Here is an 18,714-nt window from a genome sequence, read left to right on the forward strand (position 1 = left end):
TCCTTTCATTTATATTATATATAACAATAAATAGCATTGTAGGAAAAAAGCACAGACTGTCATTAAACAAGAGCACCCAAAACTAATTAATTAAGACCGAAGCAGATGCGTAAAATTATGAACCTGAAAGTACTTTTGTATTTTTTCCATAGTAAATTTGCATATATGGTCATGTGACAAACTTGCCTCTACATATTTGGTGTGTTGAGAAAAACTGAAGACCTGGACATTGCAACGATCGATTTATTCTCGTAACAAAAAGTTTCATTAAAAAGAAAAAAAAGAAAAGTGATTTGCTGTCAAACCCCAGCCCAACCGTACCGAATCAAACCTCACACTATATTTAATGGACATAAAAGGAGAGTAATAATAAACACAGAACTTTGTCTATTTACAGGTCTAGCTCAGTTGTAGAAATGTTAAACCCTTGGCGCACCGTAGTCATCGGGCATCCGTTCAATATTGTACCTGGATGAACAAAAACAGAAAAAAAAACATGTTAACTGTGTTTTTGATGAAGTCCAGAGTAACAATGTTGTGCAAAAAAAGGCACACGGCTAAAAGTTCCCGTATTTTGAAAGCTAAAGTAAGCACCAGGAAGAGTGTTACCTGTGGTTTGAGATGTACATGATGGGCACGCCGGGGATCTTCCTGACTCTTCTCTTCAGATCTCTGTCCACAGTGGCCAGGATGTAACACTTGTGCTGTGGACATAGATTTATGCTATTGATTTAAACTGTGCCAAAAAGTGCCAAAACTACACAGTGCAACATGCCATACACTTATCCACTAAAAGGATATAATGACTTGTTTTAAATATCAATTACACCTGCGCCTTCGCTGCTATGGCGAGTCAAAATGCCTGGTCTATTGCAAAAAGAACATTACTTAACATATTGTACGGTATTAAAAAGAACAGACATAAGCTGGGGTCTCATTTATATAACAGTACGTAGAATCCCCACTAAATGTCTGCGTACGTTCAAAGGAAAAAATGCACGTACAATAAAACATATTCATATATAAAACATGCGTATGCCTGCCAATGAGCAATTCTTCTTTTTTCTTTTTTTTCCCAAATACTATAAATGTGCGCAGCTTTTCCTACCCAGTACAGGCTAACATTCAACCATAAAGTCAATACAGAGCACTTTATGAATGTTGCAGCATAGAAAGGAGCTGCTGATAAGTGGGTCTTTATGGGAAACCCCGGCATCTATCAAGAGGAAGAACGCGCGCTCACTCCTAATTCTTCCATTAACGCAGTCCTAACCGTGTCCATCGTGCAACATAACACCTTGCGAGTGTCTGCGTTGTATTTATGTTTCCATGCTATCAAATGATCCCGACACAGTGGAACCCACCTCTCATTTTGAAGAAAAAGAGTTTGATAGGTGAACTTTTGTTTTCTTGACATTTTGATTGGGTCCGACGATGAGGATACGGCGTGATCGTGGAGCGACAGTCGCCGTGGTTACTCCTCTGCTCCGGTGGGCTGGAACACTCTCATGAGTCGCATCAGACAGCCGTTTACAGTTTTTCCGTGTACCACGTGCGGTATCGGTCAATGTGTTCACTGCAGCGATTTCACTTACGAACTCATGTTGTACATATGCGCACAGCATTAAAAGGCCTATTGAATACGATATACTCTGTTCTGCATGTTCTTTGACGCTAGTTGATTATTTCATCAGCTGCTCCACAAGTGTCGGTCATGCGGCCTCTTCTTTGCTCCGAGGAGAGCAGACGGCGCTCATAAAACATGAAGCAAAACCTCAAATTTCCATGCAACAGTCCGACTTCAATTCCCCATCTGCGTCACAGATTTCTCGCGTATCCAAAATGTTTGTACACACGGGTCAGAGTTTTTGTAAATGTGCGGTCCTTCTCCTGTCGAGTTTGTCTTTATAGATCACAACTTGTGTGGGAAGTGCCGTCCGCCTCTTCAGGCCCCATTTTGGGTGCATGCAAAGGTTATAAATGAGACCTCTGGTGTGTTGGAGCGCGTGTTCACGGTACACACAGGAGCAGTGCGGCTGCATTGTTGTACACCTTCAGCATTACTTATTTATTAATAGTCAGGTTTATAATTCTGTTCTCATCCTCTAAATGGTTATTGGCATGATCATAATTAACATTCTAAAAATAAACCATGACATTTTCTGAGACTTATCTTAACCCTTGTGTTGCCTTCGGGTCAATTTGACCCGATTCAATGTTTAACCCTCCGGTTACCTTTATATTTACTAACATATTTTACCCTTGAGGTCAATATGACCCCAGCTATTAAAATCTCCAGAAAATTATTAGAATTAATATTGTTTTCCAAGTTTAAGTGTGAGGTACTTTATGTTTGTTTGTTGACTCCCGAAAGAACACCGACATTAAACATTGAATCGGGTCAAATTGACCCGAAGGCAACACAAGGGTTAACGTGAAGATCTCATACCGTTAAAACCCCAATAGCAACAACTTAACAATCAATTATATTACCTGTATTACCCTCTGGACTAAACAGTCATCGGCGTACGTCCCCTTGTGTGTGCACGGGAACCGCTCGAACCGTGGATCCTTGGATATCCTGCCATCAGAAAAACAGCAACATGTTATTATAGGGTAACTTGTGAATTTAGGAGTTCATACCCCAAGAGCAATTATATATATATATTATATATTCAGCAGCTTGTACCTGAGTGCGACTCTGTACTTCATTCCAAGCTTTTCAATCTCAGCCATCACACAGTCTGTGATACATGGGATACCTGGATTGGATAAATTTGCACAAAGAAAAGAATGAATCTGATTATATATACTGTATCAATTAAATTGAGAAAATGGTTAAGATTATCATTAATATTTACGACTTAACAGTCCTTACATTTTGCATACAGGCAGTCCATCATAGACTGAACTATGTCCAGTTTGGCCTTGATGGAGAAGTTGATGAAATTGGTGTCTATCAGAACGTGGTACGGTGGACCAAGCTGAGTATTGTACTGGAAGAACAGACATGATGGGTACTTTGTCCTGCAGAAAATGATGACGGACAAAAAGAAAATATCTCAAGGAAACATCCATCTCAAGTTCTTCATCATCCTATTCAAACTGTTGCGTTGCAAACTTACACTTCTCTCTCCTTGAGCAACGAAGGGTCTTTCTTCTTTTTCTCCTTCGGTTTAGCTCGGTCTTTCTCTTTTCTACAAATCAAACAAGGAGTTATGGTGCTTGCACTCAATTAAGATCCCCACATAGTGTACGTATTCAATCTTTCGTTGTGTCGATTTTGTATTTGATAGTTAGCTGGATTAAAAGGAGGGATAGAGTTGAAGAATAAGACGGTTAAACGGACTGAGTGAAGAAGAAAAAAAGAGCAACTTTGGAAACTCACATTCTGTTATCCTTCGGACTTATCATTCTCTTCATTGCAGCAAACTTCTTTGTTTTCTGCTTCCCCTAGATTTAACAAGGTAAAACACAGATAAATGAATTACGACCAACATAAAACAACCAAGAGTTGCATAGCAGGAGAGAACACTTAAAAACACAAGCTTCAGTGAATAAACATCGACAACCATCTCTCAAAGCCTCACGTTTAATCATTTAAAAACTTAACCTGACATTATTGAAGCATTTCTTTCGATAGCAAGTCATCGTCAAGTAACAGAAGTTACACAAACAAACACTGAATGTGTTAACGCTAGTTAGCTAAACAGCTACATCTAACTCGGGCTACATTCGCGCGTGGCATTTAAACTAAATTAATGTTGAGACCAAGATCTTTGAATCGATTAATCTAAATGATATACATAAACACATAAATCATTTCTATCAGTAGCTGATGTTTCGAAGTGAAACGTTAGGTAAATTAAGTTTAAATGCGTTAGGCGCTAGGCTAGCTCCTTTAGCTCAGTGGCTTGCCTGCTAAAAGGCTTCAACGCCAAATAAATAATTAACTCAATAAGTAAAAAGGGATGTAAATCGTCAAGCCAGTCGCGATGTAACGCAGTTAAAGGTTACATACCATGGTTTTATATTTGAGCTGTCCGATCTGAGTGGAACCTTCTCCTCTCCCCCTCGTGCGCCGTATGGACCCGATTACGTGTGACGTAATCAAACCTCGACACGGTTTCTGCGCATTTCCCGGCTGCTAAGCTAACGCTCAACAGACGAAGGTAACGACGCCGTGTGTAATATAATACATTAATTATATGTTTAACACGCGCAATTGCGGTCTGTGTTTGCGGTGCGCTCTCGAGTGGAGTGGCGTGGACGTGTCGTGTCGCGCGTCCCGATAACCGCCGCGAGGTCAGGCGACGAGCGCGTTGAAACGCTGCGGACCTCGGTAGCTCACGCGACTGCTAGCATCGTGCTCCGGTTCGCTGGTGACTGGAGCTGCGGCTGTCGGCTGGGACGATGCTATCGGATGCTAACTGATGCTATCGGATGCTAACTGATGCTATCGGACGCTATCCTTCGCCTCCAGCTTTACTCGGCGAGCCAGGTGACGATAGTCTGCAGATAATCTGTGTTGGTGATGATGCTCCGCCGCCGGTGTGTTGTAGTTTCTAAAAACGTCATGCGAGCTCCTGCCCGGTAAAGTTCCCCAAAGCTGACCTTTGAGTCGCGTAGCTTTGTGGTTGTTTATGACGGTGGATGACATTTAGAATCGTTGTGACACCGGAGCTCCTCGGGCATCATTCCGTCCGGTCGCGTCCTCTGGACTGTTGGACCGGGTTGGATTGAGAGTGTAATTCAACGTTTACTGGCCCCGTTTCTTTGACTTTGATAAGTTGTCTCGGCTGAACAGAGGCTGGTGAGAGTTGTGTGGTTCTTTCTTCGCTAAGTTATTCATGCATATTGTACTTGCACGTGCTGTTATACTCCCGACAGCCATCACGTCTCCAAGGTGACACTTGAACATTCATGTTTTCTTGACTAAGCGGTTTATTGTGAAGCTGCTCTCCGACGAGCTAAAGTCACAATGTTCCTTTTTTTTAAAGCATTTGTTGCAATTTAAGCATTTTTTGGTCTTTATTTTGGTCCGCTCGTTTCCCACCTAAGCAGCATCTCTCCAATTGTAGGAAACTCGACTTGCCCCCTGGTGTGTGGCATCTTTTCTTTTAGCGCAGAGGGTCTGAGCGAAGGCTGAAAGATGGTCTGATGGACCGCCGCTTCTTCCTGACCTTCCTCTTCTGCTCAGTGTCGTGGATCTTCTTCTGGGAAGTACGCTGGCGGAGAGGAAAAGAGAGTCAGATTGAGGAATGGCTCCAAGGACATAGCCTCTCTCAATACAGGCATCTGTTTGAAGGTCAGTGTCTTACAGTCATCTGCATTTGAGATGTGCTCGGCCTATGCAGAGTAGCAGGTTGGGAGTCTGATCCTCGGCGGGGGAAGCAGCTTCAGTGACCTGCACAAGGACACTTCTGCTCCACGGGTCACTCACCTTCTGGTTCCGATGGTTTCCCGAACGCTTATCCAGTACCTTTCTGAGCTTTTGCAGAAATAGCTAATATAAGCCTCTTGTCGAACTGGACTTACCTGTTTAATGCAAGGCGATTGTGTTGCTTATCAGAGATTTTGGTGTTGCTTTATGAGATGCATGTGTGCGTGGACAATCAACCCAGGCTTAAATGATTGTTAAAATACACTCATCAGTATTTAAGCACGAGCTGGGGGCATTTCCGACGCTGATTTGTTGGCCCGCATGTGATTGGGGATTCTGATGTGCTGTTCATGTGTCATCCAGATGTACAGACACTGGAGGAACTGAGTCTGAGTGCACTGAGCCGTCTGGAAGAGGTGGTGACGGAACAGCAGTGCTGGAGGAAAATTGCAAAGGCCCACATCCAGCTGCTCCGAGACTTTGCCTTCCAGGAGTGGCTTTGCTCCCAGAGCCTGGGGCACTATTACCATACGTAAGCAATATAAGGGCTCGACTTAAACACGGGTAGCTTTTCTTTTTCGGGAACAATTTCTCGTTGGCTCGTCATGAATGTTTGTTTTTCTCAGCAGAGACTTTTTTCTTTGTGTGTCTTGGACTGGTTATGCGGTCATGCGTCTGCCAGTTAACACAGGATGCATTTACACACGTCCACTTGAGGGCAGCCTCGGCTTTCACAGCTGACTGAGTTTGCTGACTGAGCTGTGGAGGCTGCGTTTTTCCAGAGGGTCACTGCAGTAAAAATGTATTCTTCAGAGACTGAGTGAGACCCTGCAGCAATGCAGGTGTTTATGTATGTGCTTTGGGTCCTCTATATTGATGCAGCCAGAACCGGCTATGATAAGTAGTTGTAGCATTATGTAAACGCTGCCTCAGTCAACAAGGTCAACTGTCTTTTTAAAACACACGTCGTGTCGTGTCTTTGTGTGTCTCGGGAAAACAGTTTGATATGGGTAAAGGAACACTTCCTGAAGGTTGTGTCTCTCCTGATATTGCTCCCTCCCGCTGCTGTTTTGATTGACTGGACTTTAAACCTTTACTGATGGCACAATGATGACATTCAGTCGATCAGAGAAGAACCGTGAGGTAACAGAAGATGATCTTTGCACGGATTTCTTAGCTAAAACATGCTGTAAATGGGGATTGGTTGCAGATTCACATATGCCTCTCATTACTTGTCAGATAATTAGTGTAATTATGAATAAGATGATAAAATATATGCAATTATATACTTTAATGAAAAAGTATATAACGTTTTTTTTTTCATCATCAATTCAGTTGATTTTGTATAAAAATTACAAATTTGCCTCAAAGGGCTTTACAATCTGTACACGTATGACATCCCTGTCCCAGGACCTCACATCGGATCAGGGAAAAGTCCCAAAAAATAAAACTCTTCCCGGGGAAAAAAGAGAAGAAACCTTCAGGAGAGCAACAGAGGAGGATCTTTCTCCAGGATGGACGGGTGTAATAGATGTCATGTGACCAGAAGTAATCATTACAGAGTTACAACAAATTCAATAAGCATGAGTGTATGAGTGGTTCGTCGTGGGCATCCAGACCTCCGTGATCCATCAGGCAGATGGAGGTAGAGGAGGAGTGGGCGGGGCATCAGCAGGGCCATGGCATCAGACCCGGCCAGGTCCAATGGACCCTCTGAGACGTGAAGTCACAAAGACTCCGGGGAGTTAAACACAGTGTAGATAAACAACCACGCCACACACTAAGAACTGGATGCAACAGCGTGCTGGTAACTTCCCATGTAGTGATATGATAAAAGATAAAGAAGGAAAAGTCAGATACTTCAGTTTTGTTGAAAAATCTCTTTCGTTGTCACTAAAGTACAATTAATACTGCTAGAAGAATCATTATCAAGATAATATTGTGTGCTACCATCATTTCACACAATGAAAGGTGAGTTGAGCACAAGCCAGTTCTAAAGCAAAGGTAGAAGCTTTGCCATGCAAGAGGATGTTTTTTTAAATGACTGGTTGCCATCATTTATCTGCTGAGCATTTTTCTCTGCTGTGCTTATCGAGACCTTTCCAGTCCTTTGGTGCAACATGCCGCCCCGTCTCGCTACACCCTGTTGGTGACTCACGAGTCGAGCTGATAACATTGATGAAGAATTTTCGATGTGGGAGAACCTGTTGTGTGCACTCGATAGACGTGAAGTTAGCAGTCATGTTCGGGTTGTTTTATAAAGGCTGCACTTGTATAAAGTTCTCTCATTCCTGTCGATAATCCACTTCATATACGTTCACTTTTCCCTCTGCAGACTGAAGGACTTGCGTTGTCGGAATCTGGATGATCTGGCTCAGTTTGACAGTCAGCTGCAGCTGTCTCTAGCTGGCTGGGGATACTACTACGAGGACTACATTAAGTTGTCGACGGGCATCAGGATTCTCCAGAACTCCCGGAGGAGTCGTGACCAGGACTACGAGATCCGGCTGGTGCACAGCCTCGCTTTGAGGCGTCTGAATGAGAGGTGGACAATCGGTGAGATCCGGATCCTTTTCTGCCCTAGTTTGTGCTGCTTTCCTCAGCTGCACGTTATCGAAAGGCATTTTGATATAAGATGGATTGAACCATTGGTAAGTGTTGCATGTCATTTAAATGTAGGGGAATGAAGTGTTGTAACGGAGAAGTTCAGCCCAACACCAGTTTGTCTTTTTCTCTCACAAAACCACGGTATTCCTTCTCCTCAAGGATGATTGTCGGGTTATATGAAACAATACATGTGTTTCACTTTATAGCATTCTTATTACATTGTGTAGTCTCGCTCATGGCCTGGTTTTAAACATGCATATCACATTTCAAAACTGGCCACTTGAAATACACCATTTCCTGACTTTTTGTTGCTTCATTTGACATACCATGTCAAATCTAGTGGTGCTGATATCCATCCTGGGGTTATGTATTCAAAAAGTAAAACCATAGAGATTTAACCAGCAGGAACTGTGTACTGTCTTACTTTTCCCTATTCATTGGTACAATGTCCTATTGTCTTTTCAGCGGGAGCTCTCATATTTGGCTGTACTGTGGCGCTGTGCTTCTTGATAAGGGACCTCATGTTTTACGTGATTGGTGAGTCCTGTGTCAGCTGTTTGGATTGGGGTGGCGTTTGTATAGCCAAAGTGTCGCCATAAACCCACATCAAATCCAAATGATTTCAAAAGCAAATAAATACCTTTTCATGTATTGTAATTTGTAAACAACTTTCCTTTTGTGCGTGTTCCCTTCTCGCGACAGGTGGAATTACTGTTTCCATCATAGCGTTTGTCTTCACCATCAAGTTCCTGTGTGAGCTTGCAGCGAGGGTTGTCAGCTTCCTGCAGAATGAAGATCCCGGGCGACGCAGCGACCGCAGCATCTACGACTATGTCCGGGGAAACTACCTCGACCCACGCTCCTGCAAGGTGTTTTGGGACTGGAAGGAACCACAGGAAGTGGGGCAGACCATCAGCTTCGGTGTCCAGGTGACGCTTGACTCCGAATGTGCCGACGCTAAAGACGTACCGTACCTCTTGGTTCTAGTCGAGTTGACTTTCTAACAAGTGGCGTACGTATGCTGCAGTGACGCTGACGTCTAAAACGTCCTTGTGTGGTCTCTCTTGTGCTTCCGTCTTAGCTGTTCTACAAGAACGGCCAGCCTTTTCCGGCCCACCGGCCTGTGGGTCTGAGGGTCAACATCACCCACATCGAACTGGCTCTGGACATCCCTGTGACACAGGAGGTTCTGCAAGATCCAGAGTCCAATGTGGTAAAAATCGCCTTCACTGTGCGCAAGGCCGGACGCTACGAAGTTGCTGTCAAGCTTGGTGGCCTCAATGTGGCCTACAGCCCGTATTACAAGATATTTCAGCCAGGTATTCCTTCTGCGTGTGCTTTGAGATCCAACTCACATTTTGTGGCATGTGATTATTAATTTGACACGCTTGTATTTCTCATCGAGTATTTTTCTGTCCTTTTTTTATTCACTTCAGGTCCAGTTGTCCCATGCAAAACCAAGATAGCCTACCATTTCTCCACCCTGGTGCTAACAAATGGCCAGCAGCACACGTTGCAGGTTGAGCCCAGAGACGAGTACGGGAACCCCACCAGTAACTCCACGTCTCTCACGGATGAATCCAACTACAGTGTCCATTTGCACTCTGTAAGTTATGCAGTTCACTGTCATTTGAACATTTACTTTGTGATTCTGACTTTAATAAATAATAATAAAGCATTTATTTTCACCTTTCTGCTCCCAAATTGCACATTTCACTAGCTTTACAGTGTAGCACAACAGGCTGGAATTCATTTTGTTTTCCCGTCCCCGCAGCTGGGCACGGTGGATGACGACAGCCTGGAGGACTACTACAGTCAGTCAGTGACGCTCAATAAGCAGCAGTGCCAGGTTCTGCTGAAACTGACCCTGAGGAAGACGGGCTGCTTCAGGGCCCACATCTCTTACAAGGGCGAGCCGCTCAGCAACGGGGAATTTAACATTATTATTCTCAGTGGTGAGCGGCCGATACATGCAGAGGACAAATACACCACGGTTGAAGAAATCGCGGCATGAAAATGCGGTGTACTTATCAACATCTAATACTCATACCGTCATTGCATATTTCAGAGAATGAGAAGACCTGCGTGGAGAAGAATGTGTCCACTCCAGGCACAAGCATCTACTTCGAGGCGTACCTTTACAGCAATGGGAACTACAGTTCCTCATGGCAGTTGCCACCCTCCTCTTTACTGGCTCCCCAGAGGAGGCCCTCCACGGGAGAAGAGGAGGAAGAGCACGACTCTCCTGTGGAGGGACAACCTGAGAAGGTCAAGAAACCAAAAAAGGTCTACTGTTACATATCGCCAAAGGTAAGTGGCCGGCGTAAAAATTGTTAATTAGTAGGAATTTTGGACTACAAGGAAGTAAAAAATGCTTTATTTGAGACTTTTATGCCAAACAGCAACTCTCCGTGAAGGAGTTCTACCTGAAAATTATCCCATGGCGCCTTTTCACCTTTCGAGTATGTCCAGGAACGAAGGTAAGCGGAAGTAACGTCAGAATCCTGGACAACAGGCCACTGTGATGGCGTTTGGCAATCTCCCAGTAAACCGCCGCTCTCTTTTCAGTTCACCTATTATGGCCCTGACCCGGTTCACAAGTACCTAACTCTAGTGGTGGATGATGGGATACAGCCTCCTGTGGAGCTCAGCTGCAAAGACCGGAACATCATGGCCGCCACCTTCATTCGCTTCCTGCACAAGAACATCGGTTTGTTTGAGTCTCGAGCCGCACGCGGCGCACACCGTCTCTGGGCCGCGGCAGTAAGTCGATGGTGTCGTCCGCAGGTGGCTCCGAAACCTTCCAAGACAAAGTGAACTTCTTTCAACGTGAACTCAGGCACATCCACTCCAAGAGACCTCGCACCAAGACCTGCCTAAAGATCACGCGGCACTCCATTCTGGACTCGGTGAGGGCCGCGTCACCGCGCCGCACGTCCGTGCGTTACGAAAACAGCCAAACAGTCGTGGTGGTTTTGACTCGTCTGTCTGTCCCTCTTTGCTCAGTCCCTGAAGGCCACGAAGAACTTCTCCGTGTCGGACTGGAGTAAGAACTTTGAGGTGGTCTTTCAGGACGAGGAAGGTAAACGACACATCTGAATGTGGTTGCCGGAGCTTCACGCTGTGTTCGGCGTGTCCGTGAGCTCCAATTGAGTGTTGAGCATTTTTGCTGTTGCAGCAAAACACTAAAAAACCAAAAAGGTCTTTAAAATTGCATCGGAATGAAAGTTACAGACGCACCTTTCTCTGCAGCGCTGGACTGGGGAGGGCCTCGAAGGGAGTGGTTTGAGCTGGTCTGTAAGACCCTCTTCGACACCTCCAACGAACTGTTCACCCGCTTCAGCGACAACAACCAGGGCCTGGTGAGTTAGTCTTTGCACCTCCCTCCACATCTAACACCACTCATCTCATCCGATGAAGAAACTAGAACGGGCACTCGGTAGAGCGCATACCTTCGCATATCACAAGATTGGGCATTGAATTATGAACATGTTGGCATTAGTTGCATGCCAATTGGATACAAATTGACCGTGCTATGGTAAAAAGAAGATTTTGACCTTTTTATGACCTTGACCTTTGACCCGATCGATCCCAAAATCTAATCAAATGGTCCCCGGATAATAACCAATCATCCCACCAAATTTCATGCGATTCTGTTTAATACTTTTTGAGTTATGCGAGTAACACGCATACAAATAAATAAATACACGGCGATCAAAACATAACCTTCCGCATTTTCAATGCGAAGGTAACAAGAGAGCATTCCACTCCGCTCTGCAGGTGCACCCCAACGCCGAGCGGCCGGCCCTCCTGCGCCTCAAGATGTACGAGTTTGCAGGTCGCGTCGTCGGGAAGTGCTTGTACGAGTCGGCTCTCGGCGGCGCCTACAAGCAGCTGGTCCGGGCGCGCTTTACACGGTCCTTCTTGTCCCAGATCATCGGCCTCAGGATGAACTACAAGGTATGGACCGCGGTACATTCCCACAGAAAAGATGTTTTCCTCGGCCGCTGGAAGGGTTTCATTGTTTACGCCTTGTTGTCAGCTCGTCAACTTCTCGACATTCCTCACGAAGCCGACAGACCTGATTTGTTTCTCGGCATGATTGATTTCATGGAAAAGAAGCCAACGTGTTTTGCTATTTCCCCAACGTACGGTTTCAAAGCGGAGGACTAAAGCCGACCCGATCATTTTTGTGACCTTCCATCAGGATGATGAAATGCTCTTTGTTTTAAAAAAAACGCAATTTTCCTGTGTTTTCGTTTCATTTTCCACACGCAGTACTTTGAGACGGACGACCAGGAGTTCTACAAAACTAAAGTCTGCTTCATCCTAAACAATGACGTGAGTGAAATGGATTTGGTGTTTGCCGAGGAGAAGTACAGCAAGTCGGGACAGCTGGAGAAGGTGAGGCAACACTTTGGGAATGACCCCTCCCCCTATTTAGATGGGAGCAATAATCCAAAGAAAAGAAACCATATTTCTCTTTTGGCAACCGTTTTTATTGAAGTCGGGGAGTTGCGAGTTTATCTAAAGCTTGTTGTAAAATGCCACACAATAACCGTCTGTGTAACTTCCCATGTCGAGTGCTGCTTTTTATTGAGATACATACATATATATACAGGACTGTCTCAGAAAATTAGAATATTGTGATAAAGTTCTTTATTTTCTGTAATGCAATTAAAAAAACAAAAATGTCATGCATTCTGGATTCATTACAAATCAACTGAAATATTGCAAGCCTTTTATTCTTTTAATATTGCTGATTATGGCTTACAGCTTAAGAAAACTCTAAAATCCTATCTCATAAAATTTGAATATTTCCTCAGACCAAGTAAAAAAAAAAGATTTATAACAGCAAAACAAAATCAAACATTTGAAAATGTGTTTCCAGGTGTTTCGAGTTAATTAGACGATTCAAGTGATTTGTTTAATACCCTACTAGTATACTTTTTCATGATATTCTAATATTTAGAGATAGGATATTTGAGTTTTCTTAAGCTGTAAGCCATAATCAGCAATATTAAAAGAATAAAAGGCTTGCAATATTTCAGTTGATTTGTAATGAATCCAGAATGCATGACATTTTTGTTTTTTTAATTGCATTACAGAAAATAAAGAACTTTATCACAATATTCTAATTTTCTGAGACAGTCCTGTATATATATATATATATATGGCTCCAAACTGTTATTTACTTTTCGATGAAAAGGAGTTGGCCGTTCATGCTAATGCTGTCGAGAGTTCTGACACCAGGCCTCCTCTCATCTTCCCTCTCCTGGCCACTTCTCAAAGACGTTTATATCGTGCCACATGTTCTCTTGCAGGTGGTGGAGCTAATATCGGGGGGATCTCAAATTGCTGTGAATAATGAAAACAAGATGCATTATCTCAACCTGCTGGCCCAGTACAGACTAGCCAGCCAGGTGAGAGATGAGGTGGAACACTTCCTGAAAGGTGAGCAAACCAGCACAGCTGCAGCCTGCCACTGCCTCTGCCAGATCCTCTAATTTGAGGTCTCCGGTAATGTGCGCGTAATTAGTGTAATTTCCTGTTCAATTGCAGGCTTGAACGAACTGGTTCCAGAAAACCTGCTCGCCATATTTGATGAGAATGAGTTGGAGGTATGTGTGATTAATATAATAAAATCCAGTTGATCTTTGGAACACCGCCGGGTAATAGTTATTTGTTTTCCTTTTTAATGTCTTCAGCTGCTGATGTGTGGCACCGGTGACATAAACGTGCAGGACTTCAAGACCCACGCTGTGATCGTTGGAGGATCGTGGCACTTCAGAGAGAAAGTATGTCACAGGAACTGTTCCTCCATTTTCTTCCCACAGCAGGCCGGGGATGTGAGTTGTCGTCGGCATTGTCGAGCGTGTCCCCCCGATTGTCTCCACAGGTGATGAAGTGGTTCTGGGCCGTGGTGTCCTGCTTCACCCAGGAGGAGTTGGCGCGTCTGCTCCAGTTCACCACCGGCTCCTCTCAGCTGCCCCCGGGGGGATTCAACACCCTTTGCCCCTCCTTCCAGATCATCGCCGCCCCCACACACAGCACCTTGCCCACTGCACACACGTGGTGAGTAGGAACGCTTAAAGGAGGAGGCTCGAGGCTTTGGGGACCAACATGTCGGTCTGTTCATCCAGACTGATCCAAACAACAACAACTACTTGACTGGAACTTTTTACTGACATTTTAGGTCCCCAGAGGATGAAATGTACAGCTTGTTTCCATGTTTAAAGTGGAATATCTTAACATCTCCCTAATGGAAATGCACGTAGAAACTCATTGTTCTCCGATGATGTAACATAATGAGTTTGGCTCTCTGTCTTTTCTCTAATGTCATCATCGGTTACATTAATTTCATCTTTACATTACATGTCGTTTAGCTGACGCTTTTATCCAAAGCGACTTACCATCATGTTGCATTCATACACCATAGACACTCATACAGGGAGCCATTCAGGATCAAGTGTCTTGCTCAAGAACACATGACTAGGGCATTCTCTCTCTCTCTCTCTCTCGCCACTAGAGGCCTAACATGGCCAAAAGAATCATTTAAAATGTTTCGATTGTCGATAAAGTTATAGAATATCACTATTTTAAATAGTTTGGATCTACAAATGTTTTAATTAAGTGACAATGAGCATCATCTAGAAATGTTACAGTAATGATTGGGATGTAAACATCAGCTGACTGTTGTCCAACGTTTCGATCTAGTTTTAACCAGCTGTGCCTCCCGACGTACGACTCCTACAAGGAACTGCACAAGTTGTTGAAGCTGGCCATCAGCGAGGGCAGCGAGGGCTTCGGCATGCTCTGACTCGCCCATCGCCGGCGCCGCTGGACCGGTTTCCTGCGTTCAGCAGTGGGCTTCCTGGCAGAATCCCCCAGACTCCCTATGGATGCTCTCTCAGGAGGAGAGTCACAGAAGACTGTCCTGAAACTGGAACTCAACATATGAACTCTAATGCATCTGTTTGTATATAAAATATCTCTCTTTAAAAAAAAAAAAAAAGAAGGAAACCAGCAGCTGCTGTAAAAAGGTGAGGTTTGGGCTCGTTGTATTTCTTAATCCTAAAGTTTGCTTAGTTTTATATGTTTGAAAGACACGCTGTGCGAGGAAAGGCCTCGAGTATTACGTCACAACTGCTTCTTTTGCATTTTGCAAACTGAGGAACACTTAACAGCGGCCGGCCTCCATGTGGCGTCCAGCACTTCGGCCTTAATCGATCAGGGACGGATGTGTGTTTGTAGATATATAATATCACTCTTTTATTCCAATACTTGTACATACTCGTGTGTATACATCGGTTTTCATCTTATCTTTCCGGTTTGACGTTAAGGGAGAAGGGATTTCTTTATTGTTGCACATTTCGATGGATACATTACTTTTGCTTTCTTTCTTTTTTTAAATTATTCTCAAAGAAGGAATGGGTTTAAAAAAGAAGCCAAGTCATTTCTATTGTTTATACATGTTTTTAACTTATTGCATCTTAAGCAATATTTGTGTTGACCCCGTTTGTCCGGAGCTGTAGATGTTGTTTTATAACCGGCCTTATCCACGCCCCTTGCATCTGACTGTCCAGAGAGGTGCGTAGCGAGGAGAAGCAGAGTTGGCGATGGTAAGTCAAAGGTTTATCACAGCATTTCTCCTGTTTGTGTCCATCTATAACACGCATGTTGTTATGTACGCCGTCTGCTTCTCATGTTTTGATTCACAAGCTGTTCTGGGAGTCACCACCAAACGGCCACGCCCACGCATCCACTTCATAGCTCCTCCTTCCTTTAGTCGTATCCCGCGTCTTCAGGGACTCGGAGCATTATGTCAGTTCAGATTATGTCCCCGTTTGTTTTTCTTTGTTATTATAAAACTATTTATTTTTAATGTTAGTGTTGTCGATATCCTGAGCCAACAGAGTTGTTTTTCTCCTCTTTTTTTTTTGCCGATTGTGCAGCGATTCCTTTGCTTTTCCAGAGTTGACATGTTCAGTAGCCACTTGGTACCCGTCACACGGTTTGTAGAGCGTTCAGGTCAAATCATTGTTTAGATTCAGAAGCGTAAAGTTAATGTCCGATTCGTCCCGATAGTGTTATGAACATGAACATTTGAACACGTTCACATTCCCCACAGAGCACTCCGGGTCAGCTCGCCCGGGCCACCGGGACATCTCACTTCACGGCGGCTGACCGGCGTGGCAGCAGGTCGGCGTCTCTTTGTGTTTGCTCACCGGTCGACTCGTCACCGAGCTGGCCCTTCACAGCGCTGAGAGGTTTAGAAGAGGATCTATGGAGTCGTGTTTATTTGGGTTGTGCAATGTTGACCGAATCTACTGAGAGCGGTGGGAAAAGTGCTTAATAAAATGTTCCATGACGGGTGTGTTGTCTGCACCAGAACCAATGGCTGATATCACATTCACGCCAAGTAAACGTAGTGTAAGTGTTACACACATTCGCTGTTCCATCAGATATGTCCATGATAAACAAATATGAAGGTTTGTCCCGTAGTTTTATGTTCTCATTAAATGTTTTGAGTTCCATCAGCACTCCTCTGTTTTATGTTTGTGGTTTTTCTGGGTTAGAGGCCAGAGTGTGACTAGATATTTCCCTCTGACCTTTAAAGCTGGGATACTTTTTTCTTTCCTTTTTTTTAAAGGACAAGCCTCTGGCGAATGTTTGAGATTCTCTGCACTGCAGGTCCTTTTTTTGTTTATGGAAATAAAAAAATAATGAAATACATTTTTAATCCGTATCTCACTTTTTGTGCTTTTGTCTGATTGCGTTAAAACCCGCGTGACCACACAATCACACACACACACACACACCTCTCACCTTCAAGTCTGGATTTGGACTTTGAGATTGTTCGTGGAGCTGAGAATGCAGACCAGTCTACAATTGCCAAGAGTACTTTGAGACGGGACTAAAGGTGTACACAACAGAATTAATAATGTTCACAAAGTGTCATCCTCGTATCCAGGTAAAGAACAGAACGTGTGTGGTTTGTGAAGACTCATCACTTGCAGCAATTCAATTCAGTTTATTTGTAGAGCCCATTTTCACAAATTAGAAATGTGTCTCAGAGTGCTTTACAATCTGTACATATAGACATCCCTGACCTTTGACCTTTGACCTCACATCGGATCAGGAAGAACTCCCAAACAACCCTTCAGGGTAAAAGGTCAGAACCCTTGAGAGAACAGAGGAGGATCCCTCTCCAGGATGGACAGGTGTAATAGATGTCATGTGACCAGAAGGAATCATTACACACTAATTAAAACACAGGAACAACACAATGAATATGACAGTGTGTGAATAGTTGGTAGTTGGAATATTCCACCATCCAGACCTCCACCATCCATCAGGCAGACGGAGGTAGAGAGGAGTGGGCGGAGTCTCAACAGCACTTTTCTTATGTGGGACAACATGGTATTGATTAAGAGAGAGAGATTACATTGTGTTAAATATAACCATATCAATACATATAAAGAATCATCTAAACTCATTTCTTGAGGTGTCGCCTCTCGGCCAGCAGAGGTCATGTTTCAACCACCAGGGGGCAGTGGCTCGACACGTGACTCGACCAGAGGACACGTGTCTTCTGGAGGGACAGCTTCAAGCAGGATGACGAGGAGCTTTCTGTCTTCAGCTGACCCTTCACAATTCCATTCTTCGACATTGCAGACATTTCTCATTTCCCCCACGCACACACAACACATACCTCGAGAACACGTGAAAATAAACACGGTTCATTCAAACCTGCTGGTTCCACCTCAGCTGAAGGTCTTATGGAATCCGTCTTCTGAGAGCTGCACTGCGGATGAAATGTGATAACACCGAAACTGAAAAACAAGTGCTCCCTTTCCTTTCACCGCGGTGGCGTGACTGACGGCCGTATCGGCACGAGATGTTATGGGAATATGCTCTCGCGTTGACTGAATGTTTGCAGTGTCTGATGATGACCGTTGAAAATGGCTTTGCTTGACGGCTGTGGACATGCCGGCCCCCGTGTTCCTGCCGCGTCCCCTCACTGTGGGCCGAACACTATCAGGAGCGGGCTGAAAGGCATCTTGAAGTACTTGGAGGTCGCTGTCCCGCTCTTTAGTCTTGGCATACACCTGTCTATTTGCAAAATGGTCTGTCTCAAATTCCCCCCAGGAATGCTTGCTAAAGAGGGACCACGAATCAGAAAGTCATCCTCTGGCACTCATGAGGAATAATGTACCGTGTTGGACTGCTAGTCCCTCCCCAGAGAACACGTGGGAGATCGCTTGACAACAATACTGCGCATTTTTGTGAATTCAACCAATTCAAAAGGAAAAACATGTTTTTCTGACATTTTCCGTGTAAGCCTACTATTCTATAAACATCTCCAGACCTGACTGCAGCTCGGTTTTGGGGTTCGGGGGTTGCCAAATTCCAGGGGTGATCCAACCAAAGAATGTAAACTTGATCGAAAGCACAGTGCCTCATCGCCCATCTCTGAGTCAGACACCCTGCCTCGGAGGAGATGTCCATCAGCTCCTCTGATCAAAGATCTTCTCCTCCGGCAGTAAGTCACAGGGCACAGAACACAAACATGGCACGCTTTGAGTATCTTTAGATCTTGACCGCTCAGCAATGGGCTTCCCATTCCAACATGCAGGTCTTCATTACCTGATTGGATGCCACTGATTACCTGCCAACTGGATTGGCTGCAGGTATTCATCATCTGCGATGATTTGGCTGAT

At 44.4% G+C, this 18,714-nt stretch overlaps 2 protein-coding genes across 6 annotated transcripts; one reads left to right on the top strand and one right to left on the bottom strand.

Moving 5' to 3' along the window:
- Window positions 1–225: 225 nt before the first annotated feature.
- fcf1 (FCF1 rRNA-processing protein) lies at window positions 226–5,177 on the bottom strand. 3 transcript variants are annotated; one of them, XM_056426898.1, is made up of 8 exons: window positions 5,096–5,177; window positions 3,389–3,453; window positions 3,126–3,197; window positions 2,879–3,027; window positions 2,690–2,762; window positions 2,494–2,581; window positions 610–704; window positions 226–468 (listed from the first exon to the last, which is right to left on the bottom strand). In XM_056426898.1, the coding sequence occupies exons 2-8, from the start codon at window positions 3,421–3,423 to the stop codon at window positions 420–422; spliced, it is 561 nt and encodes a 186-aa protein (XP_056282873.1). In that variant the 5' UTR covers window positions 3,424–3,453; window positions 5,096–5,177; the 3' UTR covers window positions 226–419. The 3 variants fall into 3 exon arrangements, with proteins under 3 accessions (XP_056282873.1, XP_056282872.1, XP_056282871.1); XM_056426897.1 differs by lacking the exon at window positions 5,096–5,177 and adding an exon at window positions 4,615–4,716; XM_056426896.1 differs by lacking the exon at window positions 5,096–5,177 and adding an exon at window positions 4,022–4,122.
- Window positions 4,154–16,726, top strand: arel1 (apoptosis resistant E3 ubiquitin protein ligase 1). Of its 3 annotated transcripts, XM_056426887.1 has the most exons (22): window positions 4,357–4,501; window positions 5,201–5,308; window positions 5,747–5,915; window positions 7,719–7,939; window positions 8,456–8,527; window positions 8,693–8,919; window positions 9,072–9,309; window positions 9,427–9,596; window positions 9,765–9,945; window positions 10,059–10,300; window positions 10,393–10,470; window positions 10,559–10,700; window positions 10,778–10,899; window positions 10,997–11,072; window positions 11,243–11,352; window positions 11,771–11,950; window positions 12,269–12,394; window positions 13,315–13,444; window positions 13,553–13,611; window positions 13,699–13,788; window positions 13,890–14,065; window positions 14,708–16,726. In XM_056426887.1, exons 1-22 carry the CDS (start codon window positions 4,444–4,446, stop codon window positions 14,808–14,810), a joined length of 3,078 nt encoding a protein of 1,025 aa, XP_056282862.1. In that variant the 5' UTR covers window positions 4,357–4,443; the 3' UTR covers window positions 14,811–16,726. The 3 variants fall into 3 exon arrangements, with proteins under 3 accessions (XP_056282864.1, XP_056282862.1, XP_056282863.1); XM_056426888.1 differs by lacking the exon at window positions 4,357–4,501 and having other exon boundaries at window positions 5,161–5,308; XM_056426889.1 differs by lacking the exons at window positions 4,357–4,501; window positions 5,201–5,308; window positions 5,747–5,915 and adding an exon at window positions 4,154–4,172.
- Window positions 16,727–18,714: the final 1,988 nt, after the last annotated feature.

This window comes from Pseudoliparis swirei, chromosome 11, assembly GCF_029220125.1.
Source record: "Pseudoliparis swirei isolate HS2019 ecotype Mariana Trench chromosome 11, NWPU_hadal_v1, whole genome shotgun sequence".
Taxonomy (NCBI): domain Eukaryota; kingdom Metazoa; phylum Chordata; class Actinopteri; order Perciformes; family Liparidae; genus Pseudoliparis; species Pseudoliparis swirei.